General features: G+C 38.0%; 1 protein-coding gene across 1 annotated transcript in view; it reads left to right on the plus strand.

Annotated features, from left to right (window-relative positions):
• The window catches only part of Tbc1d19 (TBC1 domain family, member 19), a 94,807-nt gene that overhangs the window by 48,403 nt on the left and 33,061 nt on the right, over positions 1–13,343 (plus strand). The window contains exons 10-13 of the mRNA XM_013009195.1: positions 869–907; positions 3,234–3,346; positions 4,618–4,692; positions 7,029–7,091. Of these exons, the coding sequence (XP_012864649.1) occupies positions 869–907; positions 3,234–3,346; positions 4,618–4,692; positions 7,029–7,091 (290 nt within the window). The remainder of the gene's footprint in view (positions 1–868; positions 908–3,233; positions 3,347–4,617; positions 4,693–7,028; positions 7,092–13,343) is intronic.

The raw sequence follows: 13,343 nt of genomic DNA on the forward strand, positions 1-13,343 counted from the left end.
CCACAGTGCCACTTCCGGCTTTTTTCTTTTTGCTTATGTGGTGCTGAGGAATCCAACCCAGGGCCTCATGCATGCAAGGCAAGCGCTCTACCACTCAGCCACCTTCCCAGCCCACAAAGTTTGTGAATTCTATAAGATTTGACAATCCAACTATTTCTTCTACATTGGGTGATATGTACATTTCTTTCCTTTTGCTTAGTATAAGCTGTTCCCTCTTTCCCTCTCCTTCCCACCCTCCCATCGCTGCCCTTGAGTTAATTAGTTCATTTTCATCAGTGTCCAGTGCAGCTGATGGGCCCCTCTGTTGTACTTTTTCCCCTTTCCCTGATTCTGTTCCCTCCTCCTAGCTTCCCTCAGATGTGCACACACATATACCATATATGTGGTCAAGAACATGGAGTCATTTAGAAATGATAGGACAAATTAAGTAGAGGTCCTTTGTTTCTTGAGTCCCGTTTACTTTGTAATATGAGAAGATACTCTTTTTAACAAAGACAACATTAATTCATTATTTTTTGCAATTTAATGTATGAACTTTAAGCAATCAAGAAACTCTCTTTCTAAATACAGAATAATGCTTGTGTAGTTTTCAGAACTTGGTGTGGTAGCATATACTTGCAATCCTAATATGTCAGAGGCCAAGGCAGCAGGATCATAAGTTTGAGGCCAGTCTGGCTACATAGCAAATCCTATCTCAAAAAGAAAGAAAAATTCTTGTAGTTTTCTATAATGCCATCTAGTTTTAAAAACAAATAAAAGTGTTAGCGCCAGGAAACAAAAATGCAGCTTTATTCTGAGTGTGCTAATAATATATCTAATATAATATAGTAATATGTCTAATAATTTTATTTTCTTTTATCCTTTTTAGAACTTTTTGAAAATGAGCATGTGCGTATTGGGCAGAAAGGTAAGCATTCAATCATATTTTAGGGTCTTTTTTTTTTTCAGAGCTGAGGATTGAACCTCAAGGCCTTATACTTACCAGACAAGTGTTCTTCTACTGAGCTAAATTCCCAACCTTCAGTCATAATTGTTACAGTTTATGAAAGATGAGGCTATTCTAGGTGAACGTCTCCATAAAATAGCCTCAACTGAAATTTATTCCTGAAAAGTTAAAAACCTAAAGAGGAGTAATATTAAACTATACGGGTAATTGAATGGGAATCTCTAGTTGGAAGGAAAACCCAGTAACCTTATCAATAAGTGTCAGATGAAGAAATATACTTGCTGGCTCAAGAGACCAAATTCAGATGTGTTCTTTAACGGGGTTAGACGAAAACATTGAGGGGAGGGGTGGCATTTCATTTAGAATCCAAGACGCAGCTTTTTCTGTGTACCCCCGCACACCTCTCGTTGGTGTCAGTGAGACTGTGCTCTGTATCAGGAGAGGCTGTGATTTGAAGTCCCTGCTGACTGCGCAGGGCCCTCACCAAGACACTGTCCTGAGGAATATCCCCCATCTTCAAAAGATGCTTTTCCTTGTTTTTATTTCCTACTTTATCTTTCAGCTATGTTGTGCAGACCAGGCTTTGTGTCAGAGTGGACCTTCTGTGACAGATTTTACTGTCTTGTACCAAATACCCTAGTCTAATTTTTTAAAAATCATTTGCTTAAAAGGCTTCATGTGTATGATTTGACTCCCATTGAACATCATTACAAATTAAAATATGTTTCATCCCTATCTTTTGTATGGCCCATTTATTTCTATTGTTCATTTAATTTTCATTTAGTGAAATTTTCCCCCTTTTAGGAGGAAATATAAAAAAATACTGCTTCACAAACATTAGCAATCAGTGTCTAACATGTTTTATTTATTTTTCTGTTCTATTTTGTGTGCCTTTCTAGACTGAATAGTTAATGTTTTCATTAAAGAAAAGAAAGCTGGAAATGAATACAAAAAGATGATTTTTTGATATGGGTATTTACTAAAAGTTTATGAGACCTAGGAAATTAAGAGCAGGAGTATACTGGTTCAGGGTCAGCCCTGGCAAAAAGTTCAAAAGATCCCATGTCATCCAACAGCTGAGTCCACAGCTATCATCTTAACTTTGTGAGAGGCTGAGATGGGGAGGATCACAATTGCAGGCCATCTTAGAAAAAAGCTTGCAATTGGCACTGGGCGTCAGTGGCTTACATCTGTAATCCTAGCTACTCAGGAGGCTGAGATCTGAGGATCACAGTTCAAAGCCAGCCCAGGCAGGGAAGTCCGAGAGACTCTTATCTCCAATTAACCACTGGAAAGCCAGAAGTGGCACTGTGACTCAAGTGGTAGAGTGCTAGCCTTGAGCTGAAGAGCTCAGGGACAGCGTCCAGGCCCAGACTTCAAACCCCACCTTGGACAATCAACAAAAAAAAAGAAAAAGAAAAAATTCTGTGAGACCCTATCTGAGTAGAAAAAAGTGGGTATGGTGGTATATACTTGTCGTCACAGCTATGATGGAAAGAATAAACAGAAGGAAATTTTTTTAAAAAAAGAAAAGAATAAACAGGAGGATTGGGGTCCATGCCAGTGCAGGCAAAAAGAGAGATCCTTCATCAAAAATAACCAAAATAAAATGGGATAGAGACATGGCTGAAGCTGTAAAGCTCCTGCCTACCAAGTGCAAAGGCCTAAGTTCAAACCCCAGTACCATAAAAAATAAGCTTATCAGAGCTTTATTTTGATTTTGCAGACAAGAGAAATGTCTATATTACATATTATATTTCACATACTAGGATATATATACATATATAACTATGTGTTATATAATAGAATATAATGATTCTTATTTATAAGTAGTATAGTACTACTACTTCCAAATATTAGAACATTTGCAACAATAGATTATATATAAGAAGTTCAAGGGTATTATAGATATATATGACTTTATTGAATATAAAAATTGTCTATAAGTGGTTTCAGATTCATAGAACTATAGTTTAAGCAAAGGGATATCAAGGTTCATACATTAAAAAGCTTTTATCCAGGACTGGGGTTAGGGCTCGGTGGTAGATGTTGTGGCTTATCATGTATAAGGCCTTAGTTTCAAGCCCCAGAACCCAGGTGATAAACCCAGGTTTAAGGCTAACAGCTCTAAGCTGAGATGGAGCTCTATCAAAATCCAGAGAGGAAAAGAGGAAAAGGGTAGGATATAGAGAACAAGTGTTGGCTTCCCCAAAGATTTACAATGGAAGAGTTCAACGGTTTTCTTAGGTTGTGAAATTTCTAATAAGATCTGATTATCCTTCCACAGTTCTCGTGGAGCAAGATAGTGCCGCTGCTCAACAGTACATCAGGCAAGGTAGCCCCACAGCACTGAGAGCGGAACTGTGGGCTCTCATTCTCAATGTCTCCAGTCAGCCAGAGGTAAGAAGAAAAGCATGGGGCACACTTGAGCTAGTCATGACTTTTATAGATCCACACTTTAACACAGAATAGTAGTCTATTCAGTCCCTCCTTCGTATTTTCAAAATCATTTTAATTTAAGGTTCTGTGACAAAATTTAACAAACGTAATTGGCACACTTAATTAAATATTTGTGATAAAGCAATAAATAAAAGTTTGAAAGTAAGTCTGATAATTTAGATAAATAAAAATGTAAGATAGAATTAAAATCTTATAATCAGAAGGAAAGAAATAAAGAAATAAATGAAGTCTTCATTCCTACAGTTACCATTCAACTGTACACTCTTCCATGATTCTAATATTATTAGAATATTATCATGGGAATATTATTTTTCTAAGTATAAGAACATTTTTGGAAATTTAATTAATATGAAAGGAAATCACCAACAGACAGATAAAGGATATAATAAAGAAAAATGACCTAAGAAGTTGATTCTGCCTGGAGTAGTATACATGTGTATCTGTGTGTGTGCACACGTCTGCGTACATGCATATGTGTATGTGTGTGTGTGAGAGAGAGAGAGAGAGGAGTTTTAGATCTCCCTCTATGAACAGAACTATCAAAAATCACTCAGTCTTGGGGCTGGGAAGGTAGCTCAGTGGTAGAATGCTTACCTTGCATGCATGAGGCCCTGGGTTTGATTCCTAAGCACTACATAAGCAGACAAAGCGGGAAGTGGCGCTGTGGCTCAAGTGGTAGAGCACTAGCCTTGAGCTGAAGAGCTGAGAGACAGAGCTCAGGCCCAGAGTTCAGGCCCCACAACCGACAAAAAAAGGAATAAAACATATGGTTTATATCAATAGAAATTTTAGAGATTTAAATTAAATTTTAGAAATTTAAATGATACAGCTGATCTTTTGGGTACCAATTTAGAACCATTTATAAAATAGATTTGGTTTACTTTTTTTTTTTTTGGTGAATGTATCATCTCTTGTAGAAAATTGTATTGTTGGTAACCTGCCAACTCACTGTTCAAGATTTAGATTAACAAATCCTGTCTCTTAATCAACTTAGTATTGATAAGTACTTACCAGGTACCAGGTACCTGAGTGATAGTAAGAGACATATTTATTGAAAATCTGTTATTCAGGCATGAGTTGTATTAGTGAGTAGACTTGATACTTTCTTAGTAATACTACCATTAATAATTTGTTTTAATTCAACTTTAAGGCTGCTCTTATAAATGTAATTGACCTTTAATTTGTTTAAATCATTTTACTTTTAAATTTAGGATGTCTTGTATTATGAGCAGCTTAAGACCAATGTGATACAACATGACCTTTTGGTGGACAGTCTAATTTATAAGGTAAGTGGAACTGTGGGGTTTTTTTCTACTAATATCATTAAAATGGAGAGTTCTTGAGAATAAATACTGTGCTCTTTTCTTTGGATTTTTTTTGTTACTTCTTCCCAATCAGTCCATCAGAATTTATTGTATTTATTATACAGTGGATCTAAAAGTGTGGTATCCTTTAGATCTGGAATTTTTTCATATAAGTAAAGTTGAAGATCCATAAAAATAAACAGGAGAAGACCATTGTGGGTAAAAGGGATTTAGGTTAAAATTTTTTTTCTTGGGTCCTTCATGGGGCCTGAACTCTGGGCCTGGGCACTGTCCCTCAGCTCTTCAGCTCAAGGCTAGCACTCTACCACTTGAGCCACAGCGCCACTTCCGGCTTTTTTCTTTTTTCTTATGTGGTGCTGAGGAATTGAACCCAGGGCTTCAGGCATGCAAGGCAAGCGCTCTACCACTGAGCCACCCTCCCAGCCCCTTAGGTTAATTTTTGAAATGGTGTTCTCAATAGTTACTCAGCATCTGATGCTATCCTAAGCATGTACCCATACTTTTTTTTTTTTTTGTCAATTGTAGGGTTTGAACTTGGCCTGGGTGCTGTCCCTGGGCTCTTTTGTTCATTTTGTTCCATTTCCAGTTTTTGAATGGTTAATTGGAAATAGGAGATCATAGACTTTTCTGCCCTGGCTGGCTTTGAACTGCAATTCTCAGATCTCAGCCTCTTGAGTAGCTAAGATTACAGGCGTGAACGACCTGTGCCTGGCTGGCTTCCTATAATTTCTAAAGTAGGTAATAATATACTTATTTATAATATGAATACTATGTAAGTCTTCTTTCTTTTACTGTTGCAAAAACCTGAGATAATTATTTGTGAAAGAGGAAAGGTTCATTTTGGCTTATGGCGGTTTCAATTCATGATCAGTTGGCTTTGTTGATTTTTGACATATAGCCAGGCAAACAACCCAGCAAGGCAGAAGTGATGGAGCAAGTCTATTTGTCCAGAAAGCAGAGGGGGGAGGGGTAGTCAGGTTCTCAGCATTCCCTTCCAGGGCTCATCACCAACAACTTGGCTTCCTCTCACCCAGTTTCACCTCCTAAAGGCTCTATTACCTCCCACAGAACTGTGAGTTGGGCCTTTAGGCGTCACTTGTCCAAACCATATCAGAGACTGAGGCTTGGAATTCCTAACCAAAGTTGCACAGCTGGGTGTAGTGGAACTGGATCTCAACTCTTAGTTACATCTCTTGGATTGTGCATATTCTTTACACGGAGGCACATCAGTAGCAGGCTTTAACTCACTGTAAAAGGTGTTGAGAGACATCTGGGGATAATGCAAATGTGTTGTTTGTTTATTATTGGAGAATAGAACCTATACAGTGATATGTTACATTACAAGAAACCACAATTAATTTCTGTTAAAATGTTATTTTTATTGTTCATTCATTGGCCATGCATAGGATGCTCATTAGGTTTGAGGCACTGTGCTTGTGCTAACTGTATTTTTTAAAAAGACATTTGGGCTCAAATTGACTACAGTCTTACAGGGTTAGAAGAGAGTTTTAAGGTTGTTCTGATTAGAAAGTAGGGATAGAATTAAATATGAAGGAACTGAAATACTATCCAGGAAAAGTCAAGGAACAATCTCTTAAAATGTGAGTTCATAATTGGAAGTCAAGGCTACTAGTCCTGCTAAGCGATGACTTACAAGGAATAATCACAAAGGCAAGGGAGAGATGTGGTATTTTGAAGGGAGAGCAAGTATGTGCACTTGAACAGTGAGCTTGGAGCTGATTTGAGGACAGATTTTTTGTGCTTGCTGCTAGGTGTTCTGATGGTAGCCGTTTTTCTTTTCTACTTTTAGGACATATAAGAATTAGATTTAAAGGAGATGAAATAAATATTATTAATGAAACCTTTAAATAGGAAAAGAAAGGCTGAGAAGGTGGCTCAGTGGTAGAGCACTTGCCTTGCATGCATGAGGCCCTGGGTTCGATTCCTCAGCACCACATAAGCAAAAAAGAAGAAAGCCGGAAGTGGCGCTGTGGCTTAGGTGGTAGAGTGCTAGCCTTGAGCTGAAGAGCTGAGGGACAGCACCCAGGCCCAGAGTTCAGGCCCCACGACTGGACCCAAAAAAGAAAAAAAAAGGAAAAGGAACTAGAAATCAACTAATGTGTCACCTATAGTGATCAACTAGCAGTGGGCAGTGGTAAAATATAATTGAGAAGCTTTCATAATCATACAGAGTAGTAAGTTTATTGCATTATTGTTTCTATTTTTTGTATGTATTCTTTAGAACTGCAGGCAGATTCATTTAGATTCCTTTCAGTACTCTTTGCTTTTAATTTTAGGATGTAAAGTTGACCGCAAGTAATGATGATTATTATTTTGTATTTGAAGATTATTTATATCAGGTAAGCTTAAAAATTAACATATATAATATTTTTGTTTCAGGTATTCTAAATGGTACTTTAGAGATGTCTCCATTAAGTAACTCTTGTGAAATCCAGGCCATATTTCTCAGATAAAGTGTTGTAGGCTGGGCACAGGTTACACAGTGTTCTTACTGAAGGGTAAGGTAGAATCATTGGGTTGTTCTTGCAGTTATTTATGCTCTAACCAGGAGGTGTTGGCACGTAAGTATTCTCTATTTGCTGTCAGTACAGATTTTGAAGTTGGATGTCCAATTCATGTGTAAGTCATACCAAGTCATACATAATTTTTATTTAGAATGCTGAATTAAAAAGTAAATATTTTGAAATCAATTTGCAGTGTCTGATCACCATTTTATCATTTTATATGCTATCATAGACTCTCAGATCTTTCCCTAAAGTAAAAACATTTATAAAAAGTTGAAAACCAGTAATGAACATAGTTATTTACAAGTAATACTAGTTTATCAATAACCTGTATGCTTCAGAAATAGAATGGAAATGGTTACTTCTGGAATGGGAATATGAGGACCCCTTAAAAACTTTTAAATATTAAACTACTAATTATTAAACCATTAAAACCTATTTTTTAAAAAGAACAATACATTTACTAGGTGCCAGTGACTCACATCTGTTTTCCTAGCTACTCATACTAAGGAGGTAGAGATAAGGAGGATCTCAGTTCAAAGCCAGCCCGGCCAAAACAGTTTGTATGACTCCATCCCAAGCAATAAAAATGGTTATGGCAGTACAGTTTTCATCTCAGCTGTGCAGGAAGCTGAAATAGGAAGAACATGGTCCAAGATGGCCAGAGCAAAAAATTGAGACCTTATTCAAAATATAAAGCCAAAAGGGCTAGAGAGCACCTGCCTAGCAACATAAGGTCCTGAATTCAATTTTTTAAAATTACAGTTTTGACAAACTGTGCTAAGGTTGTACAGCCACCTCAGGACTCTAAATGAAAACAACATTTATCCAAGAGAAGCTACTGAACCTTAGTAAAAGACTTTTTTTGTGGTGCTTGAGTCATACCCCATTTTTTTTTACCTCTACCCCCAGAGCAGCATATATTTGGTCAAGAAGTTAGGACTCTCTCTCTTAAGCATCTAGTCAAGGGCTACAGATTCTCCACAAGCTGACAGTATTTGACTTACCAACCTAAAACTTCAAAGTTGCTATTACAATGTATTCAAATAATTAATAGAAGCCATGCTTTAAAAAGTAAAGGAAGGCCAAGCACAGTGGCTTATTTACATAATCCTAGCTAATCAGGAGGTGGATATTGGAAGGATCACAGTTTAAGACTGAGAGGCAAAAAGTTCATGCCACCCCTTTTCAACCAATAGTTGAGCATGGTGTTACTGCCCTCCCAACTGTGTAGAATGGTGACACCAGAGGATCATTGTTCCAGGACAGCCTGGGCAAAAGTGTTTGCAAGAGTTCTCCTCAGTGGAAGAAGTTGAATGTGGTGGCATGCGCTTGTCATCCATCTACTGTGGGAAGTATACATAGCAAACTCACACCCCCTAGGAAAGGAGAAAGAGGAAGAAGAGGAGCCTGTCAACAGATGAATGGATAAAGAAAATGTGGTGTACATACACAATTCAGCCATAAGGAATAAAGTAATTACGTCATTTGCAAAATAAATGTCATGTGAAATAAGTCAGATTATATGAATATTGCATGTTTTCTCTGATATACAGAATCTGGGTTTTATTTTTTAAAACAAAAGGCTGTGAGAGTAGAACAGAGACTGTTAAGGAAGAGGAACAGGACCAGTGGGAAGGGGAGAAGGGACCTGAGATAAAGGAGGTAAATATTTATCAAAGCACATTTTAGGGCTGGGAAGGTGGCTCAGTGGTAGCGTACTTGCCTTGCATGCATGAGGCCCTGGGTTTGATTCCTCAGCACCACATAAACAGAAAAAGCCGGAAGTGGCTCTGTGGCTCAAGCGGTAGAGCGCTCGCCTTGAGCTGAAGAGCTGAGGGACAGCGCCCAGGCCCAGAGTTCAGGTCCACGACCGGCAAAAAAAAAGGAATGTCTTCCAAAGCACATTTTATACAAATGAAATGTCCTGACTCATCATTTTAAAATGCGAGGGAAATGGTGAAAGAAAAACATTAAACAAAGAAATGAATTGTGTGCTGTGACAATATCCTCTTCAGGTTTCAGTAGAACCGAATGGCATTTTACAACCTACATAAGTTCACATGTCTAATGTGTGTAAATATTCACAGAAGTGAACGTATATATAATAAAAAGATAAGTTCTATTCAAAATCCTCTAAAACCTCTTGGCTTATATAGCTTATAGTTAGAAGAATGGAGTTAAGAAAAGTCCCAATGCAACCAAATATTCTTTCTTCATGTATCCTTTTAATCAAATTATCAAATGTCTGTTCTGATACAGGCAGTGTGTTAGGTGCTAGCGAAAGTATGCTTTTTTTTTTTTTTCCGGTCTTGTCGCTTGAACTCTCTGAGCTCTTTTTGTTTAAGGATAGTGCTCTACCACTTTGAGTCACAGCACCACTTCCAGTTTTCTGGTGGTTAATTGGAGATCAGAGTCTCATGGACTTTGCTGCCCAGCTGGCTTTGAACTGAGAACCTCAGATCTCAGCCTCCAGAGTTGCTAGGATTACAGGCATGAGCCACCATTGCGTGGCTTAAGAATGTTTAAAAGCTCATATGTTAGTGATAATTGGGAGGAAAGACAAGTACATGATTTTCTTTTTATAAAACTAAGGATGTTCTGTGCTCATACAGTTCAAATTCTTGGAATGACAGAGTCCAATGGTGACTGGGGAAAGTCTAGTTATTTAAGGCAAAGAATTAGGAAGAGAATGGGCAAGACAAGAACGAGCATAAAGTCTGAGTGTTCTATGTTTGGTAAGAAAAGCTTCGCAATGAAGAGCTCCAGCAATTCAGGATAGAGTTAATGAGCACTTGACTTACAGCAAGGTCTGCAGGTATAGATGGGAGTGAAGAAGTGTGAAGCATGTCAGTAGTGTGATCTGCCATTGCCAGTGTCTAACTCCCTTGTTCTCCTCCCACTTTCTGATGAAATTCTCTAACAAAACCTTAACCCTGGTAACTGTAGCTCTCCTACAGTTCTGTGGCTGCACAATGCTTTTGACCATAGCTGGACATGCAGCCTTTCTACCTGCACCTCAGTTTCAAATTCACCTGCACCTCAGTTTCCCTGACTGCTGTGGACCATCTGCCCTGGCTTTCACTCAAAATAGGGCAATATCTTCATTGGGACAGTAGATTCCTTCCCCTGCTCCTAAAGGCATTGACATTGAAGTTCTCTCAGTATACAAACATGCTGTTATCTTAACAACAAGCAAACTAAAACAAATCTTTCCTGATCCATACTCCTTCCAGCTATTTCTCCATTTCTGTTTTCTTACTCAGCAAAACCCTTTTTAAAAACCCTTTTTAAAAAAATCAGTAAAACAGACAACAGGCTCACGCCTGTAATCCTCACTACTCAGGAGGCTGACATCTGAGGATAGCAGTTTGAAGGGAGCTGGGGCAGGAAAGTCCGTGAGACTTTGATCTGCAATTAATCACGAAAAAGCTGGAAGTGGTGCTGTAGCTCAAGAGGTAGCCTTGAGCAAAGGAGCTCTGGGCCCAGAGTTCAAAGCCCATCTAACTCTTATCCTCTCACTCTCTCTCACAAACATACCTTAGTTAGACTTTTGCCCAGTTGTTTCATCAAAGGTCATGAGTGACTTCACATTTCTGAATCTATTGGTCAGTTCTAATTATGAGAATTGGGGCCAAACCAGGGCCTTACAACATGAAGGGCAAGTGTGCTCTATATTGACATACTGTCTGCCTAATTGCTCATCTTACTTGGCCTGCTTGACAAATCAGTTGACCACATCCTCCACTTTCTTTACTCAGCCTCCAGGACTTTATGGCTTTCCTTTCCTTTTACTAGCTGATATTCTTACCTTTTCTAGTGTTATCATATCTCTAGTATCTTGAACAAAAACTCTTAGCTAAACTATTTCTCTATTTCCTGGTTCTCTTGCTCTCTTCCTCCCTACAGTGCATACAGTGGTCAGTCTGCTAATGTCTCACTAGTTCCTCAGGTTCTAGCTGATGTTTCTGTTTCACAAACTCAATTATTCCCATTTCCCTATCTTCAAGTTGGGTTACTCGCTTTTCTGCCTGTTCAGATCTGCCATTAAATCTTTCTAATGGGTTTTTCAATTTATTTATTGTGCTTTTCAGCTCCAGAATTACTTTTTTTTTAAATCTCTGTATTTATCTCCATTTTGTTCATTTGTCATCTGTTGGCTATCTCCACATTGTCCTGTAGTTTTTTTGACCATCTTTAAGACAGTTGTTTTTAAGTCTGTATCTTGTAGATTTTCCATCTTTATGAGAACAGTTTTTATTGAATGTTTTCCTTTAAATGGGCTATATTTCCAGTTTTTTTAAGGCATTGTGACTTTTATTGTGATGGAAAGTTAGACATTTTAGTATAATAAATTCAAAAATTGTGTTTTCCTCTCCTTGGATTTACTGGTTTTTGCAGGGCAGTTTACTATTTATTTACTTTATGGTTGTAGGTTATTACTATATCCAGGATTGATTTGAGGTATAAAATTAGTTTGTGGGGTTTTTTTCATTGCTTTTCTGAGCTTGAGTCTTTCTCTGAACATACATTCACTTCCTAACTTAACTTCCTCATATATGTGGGTTTTTTTTTTTTTTGTCGGTCGTGGGACTTGAACTCTGGGCCTGGGCGCTGTCCCTCAGCTCTTCAGCTCAGGCTAGCGCTCTACCACTTGAGCCACAGCACCACTTCCGGCTTTTTTCATTTTTGCTTATGTGGTGCTGGGGAATCGAACCCAAGGCCTCATACATGTAAGGCAAGCACTCTACCACTGAGCTACCTTCCCAGCCCCAATTTTACCCTTTTAAAATCTCATCCCAAGTAAATTTTTTTTTTTGGGTCCGGTCATGGGGCCTGAACTCTGGGCCTGGGTGCTGTCCCTCAGCTCTTCAGCTCAAGACAAGCGCTCTACCACTGAGCCACCTTCCCAGCCCCCCAAGTAAATCTTTTGTAGCTATATATAGGCATTTTATAGAGAATTGTGCTGTACCACCCATAGTTCATATTTATTCATCCAATTTATAATTTTTCTAAACAAAGTAAATTACTACCAGGTATAACCTCACCCTAGTAAATTTTTTACCTAAGTTATTAGTAATAAAAGTTAAATTTTCTAGTTAGGTTTGGTGAAATTGTTAACCCTCTTATAATTACATACTCGAATTAGTTTTGTGTTGAGTTGTCATTTCCTTATGGATGGAGAAATTACCATCTGTTTTTCTATTAAAATACAATTTGTTATTGTTAAGGTATTATACAGAGGGGCTACCATTTGAAAAGTCAGGTAATGAGTACATTTTTGTTTTGAACAGTGTCACCCCTTCCTTTGTTTTTCTCATTTTCACCTCCCATTCCTGCCCACATGTTCCACCTAATATATACTAAATACCATAATTACATTTGTTTACCCTTCCAACCTCCCTTTTGATATCACCTATTTCTCCCCTAAATAGACAAAAATAATCCCCAAAGCAAAAAAGAATCTCAGTAGCTTAAACTCAATAGCTTAAACTAGAATAGGAGTTGGCAGCACTTGTGTGTACCCCGGGGTGACAAGCCAGTACATACTGTCTGACATACCACCTCTGGCATTATCACCTTACAGTCACCGAACTGCTCCTTTCAGCCCGCTCGGACAGCTTGTCTTTTCTAAGGCAACAGGGACTCTAGGGGGATATATTTAAGCACAGAGCTTCTTCTAAAATTACTGTGCTTCCCTACCAGTCGCTAAACCAAGGGAAAATTAATACAGAAATTTCTTTAAGAATTAATTTTTTCTAAGGCAATATAAAAATATATTTGTAAGTATATAAATTACATTATTGTACTTTATTTGCATTATTCATTGTATTTTTAATTTTGATTAACTTATTGTTTGGCATAATGATTTACTATAAATTTAGTGACTTAAATATATCCTTTTGTAGTTTCCTGAAAACAGAAGTCTGACATGGTTTCATGTAGTTACGGGCAAGGCGTTTACAGGACTGTAAACAGCATTTGGAGACTCTGATTTCTTTGTCTTTTCTACCTCCTAGGATGCATCTGCATTCCAGGGCTCACGGCCCCTTCCTCCATCCTCAGAGCCATCATATAGCATCTTCA

This window comes from Dipodomys ordii, unplaced genomic scaffold (genome assembly GCF_000151885.1).
Source record: "Dipodomys ordii isolate 6190 unplaced genomic scaffold, Dord_2.0 Scaffold8, whole genome shotgun sequence".
Lineage (NCBI taxonomy): Eukaryota > Metazoa > Chordata > Mammalia > Rodentia > Heteromyidae > Dipodomys > Dipodomys ordii.